The sequence below is a fragment of the Hesperophylax consimilis genome, chromosome 8 (genome assembly GCF_061612785.1).
Source record: "Hesperophylax consimilis isolate HC1 chromosome 8, BYU_Hcon_1.0, whole genome shotgun sequence".
In the NCBI taxonomy this organism is placed as follows: domain Eukaryota; kingdom Metazoa; phylum Arthropoda; class Insecta; order Trichoptera; family Limnephilidae; genus Hesperophylax; species Hesperophylax consimilis.
The window spans coordinates 29,701,551-29,725,960 of record NC_142843.1 but is presented as its reverse complement, the minus strand read 5'-3'; the positions used below and the strand labels follow the sequence as shown (position 1 = coordinate 29,725,960).

The window sequence follows — 24,410 nt, the reverse complement described above, 5'->3', positions numbered from 1 at the left end:
AAGTTCATGTTGTCTTTATGAGAACGTGTCGTTTTTCCAACACGTTTTTGCGTAAGTCCGCTCGTGTGTGTGTTTTTTCCTCCATATAATACGGGCCTCTTTCAGATCCGCATTAATAAATTCATCCCTACAGCCCCTACCTTAACCCGCCTTATAACGCTGCCCAACTGGGTGGCGACATAGTTTCTCTGTATTTAAAGTGTAAAGACAGGGGCGCTCTTGTGATAGGTGTCACATAAAAAATCATACTTGCGACTTTGAATATAAAGACAAACAAAATGATCATTTTGATGATTTATCCGGTCATCTCCGGTAAGATGTAACAATCGTTTATACAGAATATTAATATTTGAAGTTGAGTTGAGTTGTGCGATTACATTTTGTAAGTCTCCATATTCAAATTCGGCGGTATGATTTTTTTATGTGACACCTTTCACTAGAGCGCCCCTGTCTTTACACTCTAAATACAGATAAACTATGTCGCCAACCGGTTGGGCAGCGTTATGAGGCGGGTTAAGGTAGGGGCTGTAGGAATGAATGTATTAATGCTGGTCTTAAAGAGGCGCGAATTATATGGAGGAGGAAAAACAGATGCTGATAGCTCGTTCCACATGCGAGCCGACTTACGGTAAAACGAGTCGGAGAAACGACCCGTTCATATATAGATAACATCAACTTTACTGTGAACCTGTGTTTCGCTCGTGTCCGTCGAGTATCACTGGGGATCAATGCTGCTAGCTCCTTTTAACAGGCTCTTATAAAATATCTGTAGAATAGACACAGCATACGCACATTTTGTCATACATGATTTTACTGCACATATATATATTTTTTTTTTTAAAAAAGAAAGACAAACATTCCCAGGTTACGAATAACCCAACAATGTTTGAAAATCTCCTACTACCACCACAGAAAGCCGAAAATGATGCTTGTGTTGTAATGGAGGACTTAGCCAGCCGAGGAATCGAACACGCGACGCTCGGGTGAGACCCAAGCGCTATGCCCACTCAACCACTGACCGGTCTCAGGGATCTCATTTCTACAGTATTCTGTCTACTTTCAGCCTTCTTCTGCCAATTCTGTGCCTCATTTCCATATATTAGGGTAGGTACCAGCACTCCATTGTGGACTGCTAGCTTCGCTTCTTTGGACAGTTTTTAGTTAGCTCCAACCGCGTCCAATCATCCATTAATTACCCATTATAATCAAGAACCCGGCCTCCCCTACTAAGTCACGAAGCGTAATCAGGAGAGATGGTAAAAGATACAGGTTCAAAATTTCCTACATAACATTATTCCTTTTGCGGCCATTTTGGATTTTTATGATCGAAAGGTATCCCTCAACCAGTTTCTTTCGATCCGGCCCGCCACGCAGTAAATGGGCAAACGCATCCGCCGCCAGGACCTAGACAAACCTCACCCTATGAACCCGTTTTTTTGTTTTTGAATCTTTATTTAGATGAATGCAAATTTTTTCATACATCTAGTAGGAAAATATAAAAAAATACAAGAAATAACAATTAAATTTTAAAAGAAAAATATAAATACACAAAATTATATTATATAAGATATCTAGGTGACTAAAATAATGTACCCCTGCTAAGTTATGATTTTTTTATGGATTTGTTTTTGCGAAATTTTCGTTTCAATCTAAATACGCATACATTTCTTATAAACAATTCAAGCAACAAACAGTCGAATGAACACGTCATTTTTATTTGAAACGGTACCATCTCACAGTCATTTCATGCGATATTTGACTCTAGAGACTAATACTTTGAGTTCAATATCACAAAAGATTACGGAATCACATAAAACCTTGTGATGAACAGTCCACCGATTGCCCCTTGATTGGTTCATTTAGTAAAACCATATATAGGGACACAGATCAACTTTGTCTAATAACTTCTTACCGGGATCAACATACTACGGGAATAGATCAATATATATGAGATCAACATAAGTATGCCAATGTGGGTAGATCAACATAAATTATGCATCCAATTTCCATACAAATTTTGAAAATTTTATTAACAGTATATCAAATGGTTTTTCTGGCAAACTGGCAACATTGATAATTATTGTGCCACTGTTGCCAATTCATTCAGATGTACTCCACAATAGCCAAGTTATATGGTGTTAAAGGTGGATCAACTTAGTCTAACAACTTCTTACTGGATCAACATACTACGGGAAGAGGTCAATATATATTGTATATATATATATATATATATATGTAATACATGCGTATTATATTTATAGATAGTTTGGAAAAGTTGAGCAACGCCGGGTAACGTCAGCTAGTAAAATGTTAAACTTAATTTTTATCTAGCTCCCTTGAGGTGATTTTGTTTTACAAAAACGGCGCCATACAAATCATCCAAATATTATAACTAATTTTTTAGAAAATCTAATTTTCTTGGAACACGAATTTCTCACCAAAGGTAAATCTTAATGAAGAGATTTACATAATAATTTTAAAAATATTGTCAGATTATTTTCGCTAAATCGATATCTGGAGAGGATGTTAGGAATTCCTTCACAAAAATATGACGTCAATACTTACAAATTGGTTTAAAAGCTGCAGCTTTTAAATACGTTTTCAATAGCTATCATACCAACCATTCTTGGACATATTGACTGATCACAAACTACAATAGAACTGACCAAGCTTGGTACTTGTTAGCCAAAGCCCGGAAAAGTTTTATCACTTTTAAATGAAATTTTCCCAATGGCGCTAATATTACAGTTAGAGAAAAGCAATAGTTCAACGGTAAGGTATTTCAAGCTGAACCAAGCTTGCGTTTGGCCACCGGCCAAGCAACGAACAATATTAGTCACACGAAACTGAATATTTCCATAATATAACGTTATAAATAATACCCACGAATATAATGTAGGTAATATTAATTGTGCTATAATATAATTTTCTTTAGTGTAGGCGCGCTGCACTCGCCACTTTTCTAAATAATATAAATCAAAGTTCTTCTGAAGTACGCAACGGATTTAGATAGGGTTTTTACTATCATTTCGAGAATTTCTTCCGAAAGGTTTATATATACATAATACATGCACATTATATTTGTAGAAAATAGAGAAATGTCTATGTTTGTAATCAAGTCGTAAACAAATATTTTCTGGCGTTCACATTGCTAACGCTGGCCAAACCTTATGACGTACATCAAAATAATGTACTAAGGAATTGTATATCTTAAGGCCTACAGAAAAGTCCAGTTTGGTATATGTCTGTCTTTTAATGATGACCCCCAGCAACGCTGGGTACACGTCATACAGATATTTAGCATGCAAAACTCACACTTGAAGGCACGCGATGTGAAGAAGCGTTAGCCTAATTTGCTCTAAATGTTAACATGGTTGTTTTGATGCAGTCCAAAGGAGATGAATGGATTTCTTTCTGTTTGTTCTGAACACGCCGTTGTCGACGTCTCACGCCATTACCGAGTATTAGCAAGGACGTACCCAGTGCCCACAGAGGATGTGGGTGTCTCAAGTTAGTTAATTTGTTTCTTGTATGGTTGGTTGATTTTTTAAATGCATATTCTTTAACTGCTCAATCGCCAGTTGAAACACGTTTAACTGAATAAATAAACGAATGAATCCTGAATTTGATTCACACAAACAATAGACTCGTATTTTTGTTCTTTTATATTGCGTTCTCGCTGTCGTCGCTAATTTTGCATTTAATCCAAAACAAAATATGCATAAAATAGACAGCGTGTTTTTCCTCTTGTTCTCATTTTCTAATTTAAAAAAATCAAATTAGTTATTAATTAGGTTTGTTTTCACTACACACACATTTCCACATTGAATTCAATTGGTGCATTATTTTATCATTTGACCTGTCTAAAGAAAATAATATTGTTATTCTTGTTCCTTCGTATTGTACAACCATTTTCGTCGAATTCTTGAAACAACGTAGAGGAAAGTGTCTGCACCAACTGAAGTGGAACTTTCGGAGTAGGTACTTGGCATACTGATACGGTAACGCAAGACTTGTTTTTCAAGGTTTCAGAGGTCCTTGTAGTTGGTGGTACCTTGACGAATTGGGCGATCTGTCCTCTACGAAAACTTACGCCAGTTAGACCAAGTCTGGCAGAACATTTTAAGCTCATTGAACATTGCATTGCAATTAGACCGTGCTGCGTACCGCGAGCTTTTGTACAAGAAACGGCATTGCGCTGCGATGCATCCTCGAGCACAAAAGCTCGTCCCTCTTAACGGCTAAAATAATATTATCTGAATGCAGTGCACTAGGAATGATGATTGCGTTAGACACAAATTATACATTATTTTTTATTTCCTCTCTAAGTTTTCTGGGCATTGAATTTTTATTTGTTGTAACTTCTATTGTACAACTTCGTGGTTTGGGTAGGGTGTTTTCAGTAACTTATATGATGATGTTTTTAAAATACTAGTCAGTTTTTTTCCGACAATTCCTTAAGCCAAGATTTGATAATTAGGTTTGCAATTTGCAACGGTAATTCATAGAAGTTTTTTTAAGGATTCTGTTGTGGATTATAAGTTGTGTTATTGTTTGCTCGGTGAGAGTAATAATAATTCATTCAACTGTTTCAAGCTATTTTAAATTTACGATCAATCGATACAGGGAGAAGAGTTTATGCAGCGATCACTCGAGGACAGTGCAATACAGTTTTGTAAACAGAAGTTTGGAAGGCAGGACAATGAACCAAGACACTGACCCAGAGATAGACGGGCAAGCTATCTCCATGGGATAGTGTCTTACCCCTATTACCGCGTCCGGCCGCGTTGTCCTCGTGTAAATGCGTTTTGACAAGACAGTAGGACAATAGCCAGTCGCTCCGTGCGTACGCCGCGGCCGTTGTATTTAGTCTATGGCCGCGGCCGTACGTGTCGCTCCCGCGCATTTTTCGGCCTATAAATGTCGAGTAAATGGAACCCGGAATACGACTGTTTATGGCACATTGATTGCCAGTATTGTAGTATATGTGATTTAATGCTTCGTAGATAGCGTCACAAACTTCAGGCACAAGAAGCTATATCGGGGTTTTTGATACCCTAATGTATTTTGCAGACTCACTGAAACTCACTAAAAATGTTATCTTTATTTGCAGTTTCACCCGAGCAGGTTTGCTTTCCCTCATTATTGTATTTTCACGTTGAATTTTTGGCGAAATGAGGTTTAGTAGCAATTCAAAATGCTCTGGTGACATTCTCACGCATACTTCTGAGGAAATTCCACTTCTAATTCTTTTAGGATCATTGAAGGCAATCCAAGTGTAGATCTGCGCCCCAACAAATTCGTAATCCACAGTTTTTCTTTTTATTATTTACTTCGTCTTCCAACAATTCCAACACATCTTGGTATAAAACACCTAATATTTTTCGCGAACTCGCTCGTAACGCGTGTCGTCGTGTATCCCTTTTGACAGCGGTAGAATTGTTATGTTATCCATTGTCTTGTCCTGCGCGGTCGAAGCTGTTCATGGAGCAGGGACAAGACACTATTGCATTGTCTTCTGCATTGTCCTCGAGTGATCCCGGCACAATGCCGACTGAATCCGTGAATGCAATGGCTTGACTGAAAATGGAAACATGTATTTGTTAGTGTGATTGATACATTTATACACCTAGCACTCTAAAAATTTTCAGAATTAGAAATTAGCACGTAAGAGCAGCACCACCCGTATCGGCTCTCTTGTACGAGAGATTATTATTATTATTATTTTAATATCTTCGACATAGCTTCAAAATAGGTAGATACAATGCAATATACAACCTGTATAAAGCGTAAAATAAAGTGAAGCCTATTTTGAAATATTTATTATTATATTTATGTCGCTGACAACCTTTCGTGTTATCAAAACAATTTATTTTCCTTGTACGCTTTGCACGACGTTTTCAAGTGATTGTGTCAAACATACTGACAGGTTATTTGTACGAGTGCTTTAGTTTTAGCTTGATATTGACATTTGTAGGAACAAAGCTCCCATTTGACAGGAGTTAATATTTATAGGTACACACTACCTATTCATTAAACACGATTGATAGGTTATTTACACCAACACACGCGCCTGTTTTATTTGATGAATTAATACTAGTAAAATTTTGTGTATGGTTTGTTGATTTCATTACGATCTGCGAAAATTCATTACGATTGTTATCAACACGTCCAAAAATGACATTTTTTAATTAATCTAATTGAGTATTGAAATCAGTTTTCACGGCCTCCTTGGTTGAGGGGTAAGGCTCTCGATTAGCAATCCGGAGGTTGCGGGTTTAAATCCCGGTGTGCCTACGTAAATTTTATTTGATAATTTATGTTATTTCATAATTTGTTCGTTTAAAATCGACGAATCGTTGTTCGAGTGAAATGGATTTTGACGTTTGGCGTATGTAAGTATATACCTTCGACGAGACTCGAGAATAAGAATAAGATCAATGTATGTACTTTCAGTACCCCTTGTAAGACCACCATTCAGAATTGAAACGTTCCCGTGGCTTTAGCAGTGTTTGGTGACCAGGTCTGTATCGCCAGGTACTTCCCCACCTTCCTCTCCCTCATCTCATTTCCTCTTCACTACCTTCAGCCTTAAATATACCCAAATTGGGGACGCCATAGTCTCACTGGCTCCAGACATTTGGTACTCTCGTGCGGTATTTATATAAAAGCTCCAAACGTTCCCGGATTAAGAATAAAATTCCTACTACAATCCTTATGAGCGGCAGATGTTGTTCGTTCTATGATGGAGGACTGGGTAAGAACCTTACGCATTTGTGAACTCAGCTAAAAACCGGTGATTATTTCATAAATTGATATTATTCTTTAGAACTATTATTAATTAATATCCCATTTGTCTAACTGCATTACCAACACGACAAAAAATAGCTACGTATACAATTTATTTAATGATACACGAAACACGCAAAGGAAGAAATAAGAATGTTGACTCAATAGTTAATCCACCCCCCTTGACCCCTGTCTATCCAGCATTCTTATCAGGTTGGTTTGTATACCGGCTGATTAAACTCCGACCTCCTTCATACCCGCAGAGCAGGTGTCCCAAGTCTCTACCACACGGTGTTCCTGGTATAACCCCACCTCAAATCTGGTAAATCACACCTGGACAGGAGTACCCCAGGTGGTACAATCTTATCATATCGCAAATACATGAAAACACCCTATTTATATTCACATTAGTAGAAACATAATATGTATAAAAAATTCCGTCGAGTGATGATGGAATTTAATGCGATTTTCTTTAAATCTTAAATGCATTAACTTACCGTTACGTAAATAAGGTATAGCATTTGATGTAGTGAATATGTCATGAGATTCGCACAATGGAGTACGATTGGTAAAGTGGTAGTGCTTCGCACAAGACGCACTGAGTAACGAGTTGGATGGATGTTTCGCGGCGTGGAATCGGCCGCAATGTCGGGAGAGAGGAGGCATTGACTCTGCCGGTCCGCCAGGCCAGGTAGGAGTGTTGCAGGTATGAGGTGGTAGGTGGCGGCAACGCTGGTAGCCGGGCGGGGCGGGGGGCGGACAAAGGCAGGAAGTGTCCGCAGTCCGCACGAGGAATGCGCGACCTTCGTGCGCCTACTGATTGCTTGCTGCTCTCTGCTTTCTGCTCTCCGCTATCTACTCATACCACGCTCTTCTTCTGCTGCTGCCAACATTAGATGATGATTTGAACATACTTAGACCACTACCTTTTCTTTTCTGATAGCGCAGAAGATGTGAAATTCCTATCAGTTATTATAATATGAATGATTGCATTGTAATACGATTGAAATTGCATTACATCACAACGCGTAGTGCAGTTTGAAAGAGCCTTGGTACATTATAGTCATAATTTAATCGGTAGTACATAATTATTATATATAATGCGATGTAGGTTCAACATTCTGTTCTGTTCCGTACAGAATACAGATGGTATACCCGCGCCACATCCCGAATAATTTATTTATTGTAATAATCTCATGACTGACAAAGGTAATTAGCCAACACAAGCAGCTGCTTTATTATTATTATCTAAACACAAGCAGCTGCTTTATTAGGAGAGTGATTGAAATATTGGTGTTTATATTGTTAAAAAATTGTAACCTTGTTTATATGTTTCAATAAAAAAAATATATATATATATATATATCACAACTATTGTTTAAAGAATTTAAAGTCAGACAACTAAATACATTATACGTCTATCATGCAAAATTAAAAATTTACAAAGATAATATAATAAAAATGTACAATTTAAAAACAATAGATTACTCAGACAAACGTCAATACTGCTAACTTCAAAATGTAAAAAAATACAATGGGACAATTCAACTATAAATATGTTTGAGTAAATTTTTTGAATTTATTACCAGAAAGTATACCAAATATAAATAACGACAAAGATTTTAAAATTCAAGTTAAAAAACACACTGAAAATATAAACTGAATACTTTGGCATATACATAAAAAATAACGAACTAAATGACACATCCCCCATACACACAAGCCTAGCTGTATTATTGTGGTACATCTAATGTATACATACGCGAGCCGAACTGCCGAGCTGAACCTCAACTTATTGGAAAGGAACGAAACAACCACAAATGGCGCGAAACGCCGCTTGCAGTTGCTTCGTTTTTCTCGTAATTCATGTCTCAGTTCGCGTTTTGGTTCGCAAATGTATACGTACCATAATGCGACGTATGCATACGCGAGCCAAACTGCCGAACTGAACTTCAACTTATGGGAAAGAAACTAAGAAACCGCAAATGGCGCGAAATGCCGCTTGCAGTAAAGTTACTTCGTTCCTTTCCCGTAATTCGTGGCTCGGTTCGCAAATGTATACTCACCATTATGTATAAAATTAGGTGAAATATGTAACATTATTTATTTGAATTAACATTTAAAAAATAAATTGAAATTAAATCTTAAAAAAAAAAAAAAAAAAAAACAACAACTGGCGATGTAGGTTCAACATTCTGTTCTGTTCCGTACAGAATACAGATGGTATACCCGCGCCACATCCCGAATAATTTATTTATTGTAATAATCTCAAGACTGACAAAGGTAATTAGCCAACAACTGGCGATGTAGGTTCAACATTCTGTTCTGTTCCGTACAGAATACAGATGGTATACCCGCGCCACATCCCGAATAATTTATTTATTGTAATAATCTCAAGACTGACAAAGGTAATTAGCCAACAACTGGCGATGTAGGTTCAACATTCTGTTCTGTTCCGTACAGAATACAGATGGTATACCCGCGCCACATCCCGAATAATTTTCCCACTGCTGTTCATAAAAGCTCGCGTCAGATATAATTTATGTATGATAGCTCTAGCGTGTGCTAAAAGAATTTTTGATTCACCTGAAATGAATCGTCCCGCAAATGTGTGAAATAGCACGTGGTGTGAAAGCAGGTAGATGCAGTTTTTGTTCGGTCTAGAATTTGGTAATAAATAATACTCCGATGTGTACAACGGAGCAGAGGTTCTGTTGTTAACTTTATGACGCACTTGAAAAGCATACTTCAGCCGACAGGTATTTGGTCTTTGCTTCCTGTGAAAAGTAATAACCTCATTGTTTGCGGTAGTTTTAGAGTAAGGCCGCCCAATAGGATACGAGACACCATTCATTTTATTAGTTGTGTTTAACACTAGACAATGGAGAGTGTTTCTATAGCTTCACAACTTACTATTACTATTGTCTTTCCAATTGACTGGCCACAAGACTAATATTTTTACCCACCGATTCCAAAAAACCTCAACTGTAGGCGCATTTAAAAAAATATCGCTTTTGTTATCTTTTATACATAATTGATTCAAAACTACTAAAGGGTGCATAGTAGTGATGGCATAATCGAAACATTTACACTATCGAAACATTGAAAGAATCGGGGTTCAGCGGGGGCAATGGTTGCGGTCAGAGTCAGAACTTTTTGTCCATCCCACCAAAATCTTATATAGCCACATAAAATATTATCATGTAGGTACTCGATGACTTTACATGCTAAGAGATACTGATGTTGTTAATTTCCTGTTCATTTCGAATAAATTAATGTATAACCCCAAAATAACCTTAAATTTTGAAAAACGATCGCCATGGTGATGTTTGACACCGAGATTCGTGAATCGATATCCAAGAATCGATTTTTTCTATCTATATCTATTTTATTCGTGGAATCGAAATATTTCGATGAACAAAAAGACCGAGCAAATTATCGATGATTCTTCGATTGTGTCCATCCCTAATGCTTTGTCGCTAAACCTGCCTGTTTTTTTTGACTGATAAGCCAATGATGGTTCGGGTAAGGATGGACAGTCTACCTGTCCTTTTGTTCTCAGTGGTAGCCTTAGAGTAGTGGTAGCCTATGAATCGATCGTCAGCCCCTCAAAGACAACGCATTGAATGTTAATACACCTGCTTCAGTAGTTCGGATGGTTCTATATGATAGAATTAATGCATTCCTCACACACCACATTTCAAGCACGCTCACAAGCGATGCACAGAGCTCCGTTGTAACATCTCTTTCATTTACATGATTATTTTATGAGAAAGAGGGAGAGCTTATAAACTGAGCTATTAGTGATTGGTCTTTAATCATATTTTTGTATCAACCATTAATCTTTTTTTATTATATTGTGTAGTGCACTGAACAGAAAATCTCCTTCTTTAAAAAGAAAGACAAATACTTCCGGGTTGCAAAGACCTGAATTTGAATTTCTCGTACTTCTAGTTTATAGTGGGAAAATGTTGCTTGTGCACCGATGGAGGATTTAGCTAGCTGAATTGAATTGATTGCATGTGATATATACAGCTCACACACAAGCAATAGATGCGTACAATCTATACCGATATGAACGAACACCGACGTCGTCAAGTCCCCAATCAGACATTTCGACTCCTTAAACTTAGACGAGCCAAAGAAAATGTCGATATTTGATCAATCTTACCAAAAGTGAGGAAAATGTTAGCTTAGTTCGGTCACACGAATATGCCCACAACACGTTTCTATCTGTTCTTATCTTCAGTGGTGTTGTAACAATATGTGACACGTAGATAATAATTTATCTTCGTTATGATTTAGTTCGTCATTGTTGCCTCTGCGAAGACAAAGGAATATAATAAGTAATTTGAGGAGCTGATGGAAAATAAATCTTTTCATAGGCCGGTTTATGATTCTGTATGCATTCTTAAGGCCGCGGTCGGATGTTGAGATTCCACCGGGCTTGTGACTCACGTTGACGTCATTCTCCATGAATAATAATGTCCGAACTGTCTGATCATTTTTTTATTCACTCTCAAAGTCAAAGAGTTACTGAACGGAGAATAGATGTCCTACAACCAATTCTAAACTCATGTTGAAAGAGAAAGGGGCCTTATTGGCCCGGAGCTCTGTATTCAAAAAGTCAAAAAAAGGAGAATAGATGTATTTTCTTGTTTAAATTGCATTCATCTTGAACGCATTTTAATATGGTAAACGCTGAACCGTGTGAATTATAATTTCATAATACATACTATAAAGCAGAAAATCTACTGCGCGAAACTGAATTAATAGTTCACGAATGGTGAGAACTGAGATCAATTTTCTTTATAAGCGCATAACTTTTCGGTCTTGATTTTCTCAAGTGAGTGCACGTATTTTGAGGTCGCTATGTCGTTGCCATCATGAGCTATGAAGCTTTAAAATACTGGGTTCATTTGAGTGTCCAGAAATAAGACAACGGCGTCATATTCGCGAACGGTGAACTCTCGCGTTATTAAATTTGCATAGCTTTTTTTGTCTGAAATTTCTATGTCAACGCACGTATTTTAAGGTAGCAACGTAGTTTTCATAATAAACTATGACGATTTGAAATATTTATCAAGGTTTCTAGTTTTAACCCTCAAGGAAATAGAAATTACGGAAAGAGGGAAGGCGAATCTATATATTTATTTGAATGTCCAATAATAATATAAGTGACAGATTCTATGTTTCAATTGTTCAGTAAACATTGTAGTTGGCCCACTCCCGCCCTGGTACAAGTAACAGATGGTTACTCCTTCGACACTTTTATTGTATAAAAGAAGCATTTAATGTTCTGAACGAATCTAGAACCTCCAATGTCCCTGAAAATGGGGTCCGATTGCGATGAAACTTTCAAAATTTTGTTCTTATTAGTACCAAGAGTGTTTAGTGTGGATTTTGAATGATAGAAGAAGCCGGTGACGTTCTAGAAATACTGCCTGGAATAAGATACGGAGTCGAATTAAAGTGAAGTTAAATGTAGTATTTTAACAGTAACAATGTGGATTTCATGATACGGTGTGAAGTGAATGGGAGAAAAAGTCGTGGATGTCCGAGGAATACATCAAATAATTATTTGTGTGAACGAAGAAAGAGGTGTAAGGAGAATATATGCCTTGGAATTGAATGGCAGAAGAGGTCGAGACGCCCGAGGAAGACATGGCACGATCAAGTGAAACAAAACTTATTTCAATAAAATATTATTTTCACCTTAAAAATGTACACAGTTGTTGGTTACTCTATAATTCAAAACTTTTATTAATTTTTAATTTTTTTATTTATTTATTATTAATACCACAAACTAGACAAATGCCCGTATTATGATGGTAACATAAATAAGAAAATATCGTATGCATATATCGTAATACAAAAACAAAAATAATAAATATATAGTCGATAATAGGGATAAAGTCGGAATGATTTCACTTAAGGGTTTTTCTTCAGTCAGACAATGATTTCATCCAGGAAGCTTTCCGATTTCGTTCTGCCACTTTCTTTTCGCTATACAGTAATTTGCTTTTTAAGAGGGTCTGTTTTAACCTTACTGCATTGCTGCATTACTCTATCCCCAAACAATTTATAAGTCCCCGAGCAACTCCGGGCACAGCTAGTAAAATAATAAAATCAAAGCTGCAACTCGGCTCAATGAACGGAAGATTTCGTAAAAAAGAGAATGTATTAAAAATGCATGACATAAATGAACCGTTTAAGTTTGGCGGAAAGCTCCCAAAAACATTTCGTGTGAGTTTTCGCTTTATGCTTTGTTACCGTTTTAAAAATGTAAATCATTGTTTCGGTGTCATCTGGCCTATGACCGTTCCTCCAAAGCGATTGATGAGATAAGCAATTGTTACGTCGGCGATTATTTTAATTTTAAACTTAACCAGTCATGAGAAATCTAAAGAAACCCGTTATTTATGTTAAAGAGATATTTTATCTAAAAATTATGCAACAAAGTACATAGTGTACTTACGCCAGCACCCGTTTGAGCTGAAGGTTGATATTTAGAGCGAAACTGAATAAATTTAACTATGTTAACGAATTTCATTGTATTTTAAAACATTTAAAATATTTTCTGTGCTGTGCTGCAGAGATAATGGACAAAATGGGATCAAAGAAAAAGTTACTAAATTATTCACTTTATTTTCACTTACGGCTGCTTTTAAGTTTTTGCTCTCATTTACGCCCGCAACAACTTCACTGTCTTTTTTTTGTAAAGTTCATAAATATGCAAATTTTTATTTAATAAACAAAAGTATTTAATTTTCGTACTTTTGTGACACTCCATCATTTTTTAACGAGATGCTGTAAACCCGAAAGGTTTCGTTGGTTTTAATCCGAATAATTGATGGCTTTTATGGAAACAAGCTCTCACAATGTAATTGTTCATTCTACGATCATAATTATGTATGTAATTTTCGAACATAAAATTTACCTTGTTACCTGCTGAATAACTTAAATGCGAGTTGTTACTTATTCGCTTTCGTGTGTGAGTAAGGTAGGCGACACATTATGCTATACGCATCAAGGCATGAACTATTTCAGCATATCGCTCGCCATACACTACCAATGGGAATGTATGGCAAGCGATATGCTAAAATAGGCCAAGCCACGAAAATATAGCGCGCTTACAGCGTTGTTGGTCACAGGCTTTATTCTTATCCTTTCGTCGCACATGACGTGGTCTGTCACAGGCTTAAAGCGAGAGAATTAATAATCATAATAATTATATTTTAATGATTTTTGTATTGCTGTTTTTGTGAAAAATCACCTCAAGGACATTGTGTATACCTATATATTTTAATGGTCATCTTTTTACTAAGGGTTACAAAATTTGAACAGTTTAGAAGTAAATTTTTCAAGTTCTGGGAAATTCTTTTCAAGTTTTTATTTGAGTTTTGTAAAGCAATTGGCACATAAAGATATAATAACAGAACTTTCACAGATATTGAAAATTAATTTTAAAATTTAATGAATTGTTCAAATTCTGTGAAATAAATGGCCCTAATATAGACTAGAATATCTATTATAACAACTTATTGCTAACAAGTTGCATCCACCGGTTCATCGATCGATAATAATTCAGAAAAGTGAATACTGCACAAGATAGTTAGTTAGCGCCCTTTGTGGCAGCTGGACGCGTCATGCCGTCTTCCAACCGCTTTGTGTTTTTTTTAGTATTTTCAAGGGAAACGAGGCAACATCCCTTTGAAATTATTTTAAAAATCAGTCAATCAACATTTAAAATTAACTTACCAATTAGTAATCAGAACTTTATAGTAATGTGATTAGAGTGCAGTGTGTTAAAAATGAATAATCGAAAATTGTGCTAAAAAATATTCTAAATTCGATGAAGTTGAACTTGGGACGAGAATCGGTAACTGTAGGTACGCCAGATGTTTTCAATGGAATTCTTGGAAGCCCTAACAAGTGCCCAGGGTAATTTATTATGACAATGCACCACTAACATAATCACCAGGAACAAGTGTACAAGGAGATGGACTTGCCGAACGTCACAGATGTGCGGCTAAGGTTTGTTATCTATGTGAGGATATTGTGTCAGCGCTCTATTAGCAGCAGACACATACCTGGACGGATGACGAACCTCGTGCTGGCACTGTTGGTGGGCACGGTGTACTCTTTCGCTGCAGCAGCTGGTCCAGTTTCCTCACCACCAAGGATTCTTGCTGCAGAGTCTCCATCCTCTACCTTCGTCGAATGTCACAGCGGTGCTGCCAAGGTCTGGAATCCATGAGAGGACATTGTGTCAGCGCTCTATTAGCAGCAGACACATACCTGGACGGATGACGAACCTCGTGCTGGCACTGTTGGTGGGCACGGTGTACTCTTTCGCTGCAGCAGCTGGTCCAGTTTCCTCACCACCAAGGATTCTTGCTGCAGAGTCTCCATCCTCTACCTTCGTCGAATGTCACAGCGGTGCTGCCAAGGTCTGGAATCCATGAGAGGACATTGTGTCAGCGCTCTATTAGCAGCAGACACATACCTGGATGGATGACGAACCTCGTGCTGGCACTGTTGGTGGACGCGGTGCACTTTCTTGCTGCAGCAGCTGGTCCAGTTTCCTCACCACATAGGATTCTTGCAGCAGATTCTCCATCTTCGTGTCACCTGTTTCTGTACTTCATTTTATTTAACTTAATTTCAATTTCAATTTGTAATATTTATATTTTTTTTGTAATATCTGCATTAACTGTTAAGCGCCCCTGAGGTGATATCTCACAAAAGCGGCGCTATATAAATCATCCAATAAATAAATAAATAAGAGACCCAACTGCTCCCAACCGTTTGGATTCAGTAAGACTGCGGCCTCTCCAATCGTGGTATGTTGTGAGGCTGAAGATAGTGAGGAGGGGAAAGAGATGGGTAAAAAGGAAGGTGAGAGAGTACCTGGCTGTTCAGATTTGGTCACTAAACTTTGCTAAAGCCATTTCAAGCGACGTTTCAATTATAAATGGTTGCCTTACACCAGGGCGATACTGAGAATATCTCTGGAACGTGCCGCAAGTATACTTATAGTATTTTTAATGAATAAATTATGAAATTCCACAAGTAAAATTTCCCTGTGTATGCCGGGATTTAAACCCGCAAAATTTTGAGAGCCTCACCCCTCGACCACGGAGGACAATGACAATGTATTTGACCAATGATCGTGATGCTGCGTTGGTATGTATATTGGTATACAGGCAGATAATATTCAGAAATATACTGGCAGGTCACTTGCTATTTTTCAGAATAATTGTAGCACGAGTGGATGGATGAAGAAATTTGAGACGTCCCTGGAAGATGTGGTACGATCAAGTGAATCAAATATTTAAGTCATGTCATGTCAAAAGTTAGACCTGTAGAGCAGAACGCAAACAAGAATGTCAATAAAATAATATTAAGGGTAAATGTAACGTATGTCATAATCTACGCTTTCATAGGTGGCGTTAATTTAATTATTTTATTAAATATATATTAAGGCGATGCACTACGTAATGTAATATTTTAAATTGAACCGCTATCAATAACAACCCTTACGTAGATTGCGATAAGGTTTAAATTCCCGCTTAATACCATCCGCATGTTTTGATTTATGCAAGAAAAAAACATGGCCAAAAAGTGCCTTTTATTTTATTTTGTGGATGTTCAGGTGTAAATATTTATTTTTTTTTCGATCATTTTATAAATAACTTAATTTGCCACATTATATAGTAAAATCATAACCAAAAATGGGTTCGTAAGTAGGAGATTTTGAACTTTAAAGCAGTTTTCAGAGGCCTTATACATTATTTTTTTCTGGGCTTATAAAAATACTTATCTAAAAAATACTCGATCATTTCAAAGGCCAAGATGTATTCTACTCGCAGTATTTCATTAAAGCATCTGAAACATTTTTAGGCGACCAAATTTTCAAACCAAAAACACATGATTTTGGATTACTACGTATGGCATCACCTTAAGTCAAATTATTAGTTTACGCTCCTATGAAAATATGAATATGAATATGAACAAATGGTTTTGTCCGTATAAAATCTCAATTCTTTCAAGAAAAGTATACAAATACAATATTATATCGGTGATGAAATCCACTATCGTATTTGTATGCCTTAACTAACTAACTAACTAACTAACTAACCATCACGCCGTTTCCCCGCAGGGGTAGGCAGAGAGGACGGACCGCCAAACAACTCGGTCTTGGCACACACTCCTTGCCTCATTCACATTCATACATCGTCTCATACATACTCTTCTATTATTCTGACTCTTGACATGGCCCGACTCGAGTATCTGATTCACTTGATCGTGCCATGTCTTCCTCGGGCGTCCCCGACTTCTGCTACCATTCACATTTGCATCATATATCCTCCTTAGAATTGAGTTTTTATACGCACAACACTACTTATTAATTATTCATATTGCGTATGTATGACTTGTCTATAATTCTAGAACGAATATTCAATTTTGTTGGAATAACTTTTTTTATAACCTACATTGAAGGGAAGTTGAAATAAAGTTATCGAAGGAAGCAAACACTTTGTGGCTTGACTTTATACAAAATGAAAAAGTTTTTCATTTGTTTTAAACCACTTTATTTCATTATATATGTCGACCGGTTTCGGTTGTTCGGCAATATATATTGGGAAAACTGCGCGTAACATAAATATTAGAGTAAAAGAACACGTCAGGTGTTTAACAAGTACTGGTTTTTCAGAATTTGCTGAACATTTAATTAATACCAACCATACTTTTGATAAAAATACAGGAGTTAAAATTATACATAAAAATAAAATAGGAATACGCCTTAATTATTTATAAGCATTAGAATTAGTAAAATCAAATAAAAATAAAAGTAATTCCCATTTTGTAAAATAAGGTTATTCCAATAAAATTGAAGTACGGTTTGTTTGCGTAAAACAGAGCTGTGTGGCGTACCACCCTGTGTGGGAGAAATGGCATGATGGCTAATTAAAATCAAACCGTTGATAACTCGGTTGTAACTTCTCCCTCTTTCTCATAAACCTTGCATGTAACACAACGAGAGGTTATACGTTACACCTGTACTCTCATAGTCAGGACCATAGTTAGTGTGTGAAGCGTTCTCGTGCGAAAGGCACTATCAAATGAACTCATCATGCTTCAAACTATACCGTAATGATACGTATACGATATGTAATTCCAAAGCTTATTAAAGTTCCACTGATGGGCCAAATATTATTTGGTATCTCCCATTGCTAGAAGTTTGTTTTACTGTGGATGGAATGACATGAACCGTTAGGCGAAGTTCCGTCCATGCCGCGAGCCCGCAGCCCGGGAACTTTGTCAGTGGCGTAATTGTATGGGGGCAAAATCTAGGGTCCATGGGGGCATTTTTAAATATATATTTTTTGATGCTTGTTAACAATGTAAACGTTTTCTAATGTTTACGATATTTACACAATATGAAAATACGTTGGATATTGTACTCTTTTATCAAAAAAATGGTTAGTATTATTTTTATTTATTGTTTATGTGAAAATGTCAGTATAAATTCGTCTGATAAGGTTAGCTTAAGTTATGAAAGGTTCGATTGGATAAACAAAAATAAAAACTTAATGACCAATATCGACTATAAATACAGTCCATCTCTGTAAAAACACCGACCAAATATTGCTTAAAATACAGTACAAAATAATCTTGGCTTTTTTTGCACAGTTCTTGTTCAGTTCCGCCACTGAGCTTCGTCCTATTACAAGAAATGGCGAAGTATCTCCCGACGTGATCTGAACAGCTTGTATTAGTGTTGGTGCCCGGTGGTTGGTTACCTTGCTGCATTCTCCTAACGCCACGTGATAACCTAACCTCTCTCGTCCAAGACCAGTTTTCGATATAATGCACTCGAATTATTGCACGCGATGCTCCTTATGGCTTAACTCTGCCATATGGCATACGTGGATACATTAGGCTGGGCCGTCAATGTGTGAAGGTTTTTTTTAAATATCGCTCTCCCAGGGGTCTCAGGTTCGTTTACTATCTCATTTTTATTTTTTTATTTCATAGATACTCGTCTCCTACAGTGAAATTTAATATTTTTTTACAAATTTGTCATGCAGAGGACAGAATTTGAATTTTTGGAAAATATCTAATAGTACCGAAGATACAAGCCGTCATAATGCTGCTTTTTACAACTCACGGGACATGCGTGGCGGTACTTGCAGCACTGCCATTCTTATTATGTATAAATTGTAGGTATTGCGTGTGACTTCACGGGCCACTATTGCTTACATTTTGAAAGCTCACAACCGTCATTTTTGAAGATATCGATAAACTAATTTACTGTCGTTTATATATCTTTAAATATGATACAATTGCATCAAAATAAAATAATTAAAATACGACCTCATTGCAGGTGCTTACTTTTGGGCATAAATGATTATGGGATAATTATATCGATTTGGTAAAGAAAAAAATATGTTCGAACCTTTTTTCAGTACATTAAAACATCATTTTTATTTTTCAGATTCATTTCTAGATAAGTAAGTACCATGATTAAACTGTAAACTGTGTTTATAATTGGTATAATTTTGCATGTATTTTAATCTTCCTTTTAATATTTTGATTTCTATTTTCTTAAAGGATCTCAATCAGTTAAATCCTTATTTTTAGTTGTAATATGGTTTCTATAATATACATATATATGTATACAGGGTGTATCGGCACTAACCCGACAAACTTTAACCAGCTATTCCTTAGCACATTTGGAGTAAAAAATGTTATGTGCACTTTGCTGTCCGGTAACGTTTTTTTTTAATAAAAAATTAATTAAACATATTTTCACCACATGTCACCACTGTTTTATCCTTTGTCAAAATTTGAAAGCAACATCGCAACTCTCGCGTGTTGCTGCGAACGAAGCCCGTATTACATAATCCAGTACCAGAAAAGAAATATTTTATTTAACAATAATGATTATTCACATTTTTCGTATGCGAATCACTGATTGTCTTCTTGTATTGTACACATCAGTTTTATTTTTGTATCTAAATTGTTTCACCTCTGGAATGCTTTGGTTTCACCTCTTACGCGTTTCACGTATTAAATAGTCTAATTTTGAAACTAAGAAACTAATTAGTAGATTTCCTGAATTTATAATCGAAGTCCAATAATTCTGAGCACTTTTAAAAACAATTTTCCTCACTTAGGTACTTATCAATAATAATAATTGGATTATTTGAACAGCGCCGTTGTTTTTTAAATCACCGTAAGTGCTCTGTCAAAATGTTACTTGCTAGGCTATCCTACAACGTATATTTTTTAATAAATTTAGTTATTTACAACTTCGCGGAATGTGATTTATGAATATTATTGCTTATGTTAAAAGCCTTCCAGAATTACCGGAATATAACGAGCAGCTTGACACACTTAAGTTTATTTCCACTAATTTGAAGGTACAAAGAATGTATAGTTTTAAAAACAATCCCGATGAATCAAAAAACGGTTCATATAAAACTGCTGCGCAACACACTGAGACAAAGGAAAGCACTCACACAAACGTCATGACTGCATTGGATTGACCACCTGCAAATGAATGCTGCCAGATTGCTAATTTATTTAAACAATAATTATTAAATTTTATTTAAAATATCGCAATTTTTTTAAAAAATCGACAATAAATTACAACTATAATTTAAAAAAAATATTCTTAACCCCACGCTTTTTCGTAATTGATTAATTAATTCAGAATTTAAACGTTGCTTGAAATGACTAGCCGTATTTGGTGACCAGATCTGAATATCCAGGTTCAGAATTTAAACGTTGCTTGAAATGACTAGCCGTATTTGGTGACCAGATCTGAATATCCAGGTTTAGAATTTAAACGTTGCTTGAAATGACTAGCCGTATTTGGTGACCAGATCTGAATATCCAGGTTCAGAATTTAAACGTTGCTTGAAATGACTAGCCGTATTTGGTGACCAGATCTGAATATCCAGGTTTAGAATTTAAACGTTGCTTGAAATGACTAGCCGTATTTGGTGACCAGATCTGAATATCCAGGTTCAGAATTTAAACGTTGCTTGAAATGACTAGCCGTATTTGGTGACCAGATCTGAATATCCAGGTTTAGAATTTAAACGTTACTTGAAATGACTAGCCGTATTTGGTGACCAGATCTGAATATCCAGGTTCAGAATTTAAACGTTGCTTGAAATGACTAGCCGTATTTGGTGACCAGATCTGAATATCCAGGTTTAGAATTTAAACGTTGCTTGAAATGACTAGCCGTATTTGGTGACCAGATCTGAATATCCAGGTACTTCCTCACCTTCCACTCCTTCCCTTAGCCATAAAACTTACCCCAATTCAACATAAAAATTGTTTAAATTATCGGATGTAATGAAATGCATAATAATTAGACCCCAAAATACTTAATTATTCAGGGAAATAAACCCCTGAGTCATCAGTTGGAAATACCAACGACATTAAGTGAAATTAACAATGCAATAATCCTATTATTGCATTGTTTAAAATTTCACTTAATTATTAGCATTAGCAAATAATATTGGGATTAGCAAATAATAATTTACGACAATTTACTCGGAAATCAATAAAGCCAGAATAATAAAAAAAGAAAGTTATCACTTACGTCGTCTGTAAGTGGCTTTACCAAAGTTTGATAATGCCGTCAGAAGGTGAAACAGCTGTCACGCGTAATAATAATTACAACTAGCAGAACTTGTTTATAAACACACTGTTTTTATAAATTTTTTAATAAGACTGTTAAAATAAAAAAAATCTCTAAATTGAAATGGAGTTCTACAAACTAAACTTAAAATCAAATAAATTTATTGCGAAGGTTCAAAGTACTGTACTGTAATATTATATTAAATAATTTTTACGTGTTTAATTATTGTTTAAAGTCAGATTAAAGCGATTAAAAAACCCACCTGGCAATTCTTATTCGAGTTTCGTTGTTTTTACGTATTGGCGCGCTTACAAGCATCAGTCGTCTCATTTTTAACCATTAATATTTAGTGTGTAGGAAAGAGAGAAGACGCTTTTCGACACACTTGTCGAAAAACTTGTTGAATGCCGACGGGCATACTCTTCTACAGATTTTATTAAATATTGATATGTAGGTAATATTGATGTGTAAATGAATGACATTGTGAGAATTTTACCAATAAATAATAAATGAAAATGCGGACATGTAGTTTATGTTAATTTTTTTATTGGAGCATTTGTTCGAAGTGACTACCATTATTTTCGATGCAAGCGTGTAGTCTTGTTATATTTTGATTATTTAAGTTTGCAGGATTTGCTTTAATTTCTGCAGCGGCTTCCATCACTCGTTCGAGCAGTTGCTCTCTTGAGGCTATTGGCTTAGCATACACTTTTTCCTTGAGAGCCCCCCACAGGTAGTAATCCAGGGGGGTCAGGTCGGGTGATCTTGGTGGCCAAGCAATGGCCGGACTTCCACGGCCTATCCAACGACCAGGAAACTCGACATCCAAGTAGTTCCGCACGGCAATCGAATAGTGTGGTGGGGCTCCATCGTGCTGGAACCACATTCTCCGTAGTAATTCGAGGTTCACATCTTCCAGAATCTCGCCCAGTTGCACTTGTAAGAACTCCAAATACATCGGTCCATTTAGTCTGGGAGGCAACTCGATTGGACCGAGTATTTGATTTCCCAGGATTCCTGCCCACATGTTGATGGAAAATCTGTCCTGGCTCGACGACTCCCGAACAAGCTTGGGGTTTTGTTCAGCCCAATGGTGCAAGTTGTGCACATTTAGCACTCCTGTTTTAGTGAACTGTGCTTCGTCGGTAAACAATATGTTTTTCATGAAGTCTGCATCTCTTATGACATTATGCAGCATTCTTCTGCAGTACACGACTCTGGAAAAGTGGTCATTCTCCATGAGGCCTTGGCAGCGCCTATAGTGAAAAGGTTTGAGCCCGTGCTTCTTCAGAACTCTCCATACCGCCATGTGTTCCCTGTGTCCTATCATCAGAGCGACCCGACGCACGGACAGCGTGGGGTCTTCGGTAATTAAGTTCAGGATTCTCTCCTCAACTGCCACAGGAACGATGTTGTGTCCTCCGCCGGCGCCTTCAATCCGTCCGATGCCACAGTCACGCAATTGTTGATACATCTGAAACAAAACAACAAATAACAACTGCTTTTATTATTCAGCTCAGTAATAATGTCAAATAAACAATCGCGGGCTTTTTCACTCATTTTATTTTTAAAGAACACTTATTTTAGGCACATATCAGAAAACTTACGTTTTCTCTTCATTTATTTCATTTTTTTATAGTAAAATGTATAACAAAGTGTTTTAAATTATAATTTTCTTAACTAGGTACGGTTGATATCTTGGATTCACAGGGGTGAAATTGAATTCAAGTAATTTAAATAATCCCATGGTGAGAAAGGGAGTGAATTCAATTGCAGTGAATGATGCATTTATTAGAGATTAAAATTAATTAACTTTTTAAAACGCCGTTTAGTGACCACTGAACACAAATCACCTAAAGTACAATTTACATTTTTAAAGTTGGTGGCCCCTTGTTATGTTTTTAATGTTCCCAGTTTAAATTTCAAAAGCGCTTTTTGGCATTATCAATGAATGTAAATAGTTTCAATAAACAATTGATAGGGTACAAACCTGGACAAAGGTAGCATGGTGTGGGACGCGTCTTCCAGGAAACCTCATGCGATACTCCCTTACGGCTGCTCGTGAATTTCCATTGCAAAATCCATAAACAAAAACAATATCTGCTTGCTCGGCAGGTGGATAATTGAGGGGCATATTTCAACAGTAAAAACTTAGATAACAAAACAAAAACGAAACTAGAAACTTGATGACATGCGAACTCCCAAAACAGCACTGACCACTGATACGAGACGGGGTGGCGGGAACCACACGGGACTTGAGACAGAATATGTGTGAAAGAGATGACAGTAGCGCGGCGTTGCCAATTATTTTACCCCTATACTGTGGGCAGTAGCGGAGTGTGGAAATTTTATTTATTTTTTGTTTTTAAAAGAAAAAAAATGTTACCGGACAGCAAAGTGTACATAACATTTTTTACTCCAAATGTGCTAAGGAATAGCTGGTTAAAGTTTGTCGGGTTAGTGCCGATACACCCTGTATTATAGAAATTAAAAATATATATATATATATATATTTTTAATTTTTTTGTTTTTCTATGACATGTCCATTTCCATACCATATCATAATACGGGTATGAGTAGACATGGTAGTCGAAAAAATCACCATAATTGTAATTTAAAAAAAATTATTTATTAAATAAATAAAAAATTGCAAGTATTTTCGGCCTTATACCGTGAACTTAATATGTGAAAGTATTTAATGTCTCAAGTGTAACATACCATAGTTTTCCCATATATTTCCCACGATTCTACAAAGAACTACATATGTAATACATTTAAAGCGTGGGTGGAGGATATTACATATGATGTGAAGATAGTTTTCTCCGTAAATAATTATTTACATGTAGTAAAACAAAGTAGTAAATTTAGTAGTAAAACTAAAAAAATAACTATTTCCTCTGGTTCAAAGCCAAAAGTAGTATGCCGTATATATATATATATATATATATAAAAT

The 24,410-nt window shown here is 36.3% G+C and overlaps 2 protein-coding genes across 3 annotated transcripts in view; one reads left to right on the top strand and one right to left on the bottom strand.

Annotated features, from left to right (window-relative positions):
* sdk (sidekick cell adhesion molecule) overlaps positions 1-24,410 on the top strand; it is a 202,764-nt gene that overhangs the window by 12,925 nt on the left and 165,429 nt on the right. The window lies entirely within an intron of this gene.
* LOC149421843 (uncharacterized) lies at positions 5,448-23,762 on the bottom strand. The gene is made up of 3 exons (XM_089634690.1): positions 23,448-23,762; positions 22,591-22,931; positions 5,448-5,580 (listed from the first exon to the last, which is right to left on the bottom strand). The coding sequence occupies exons 1-3, from the start codon at positions 23,589-23,591 to the stop codon at positions 5,448-5,450; spliced, it is 618 nt and encodes a 205-aa protein (XP_089490816.1). The 5' UTR covers positions 23,592-23,762.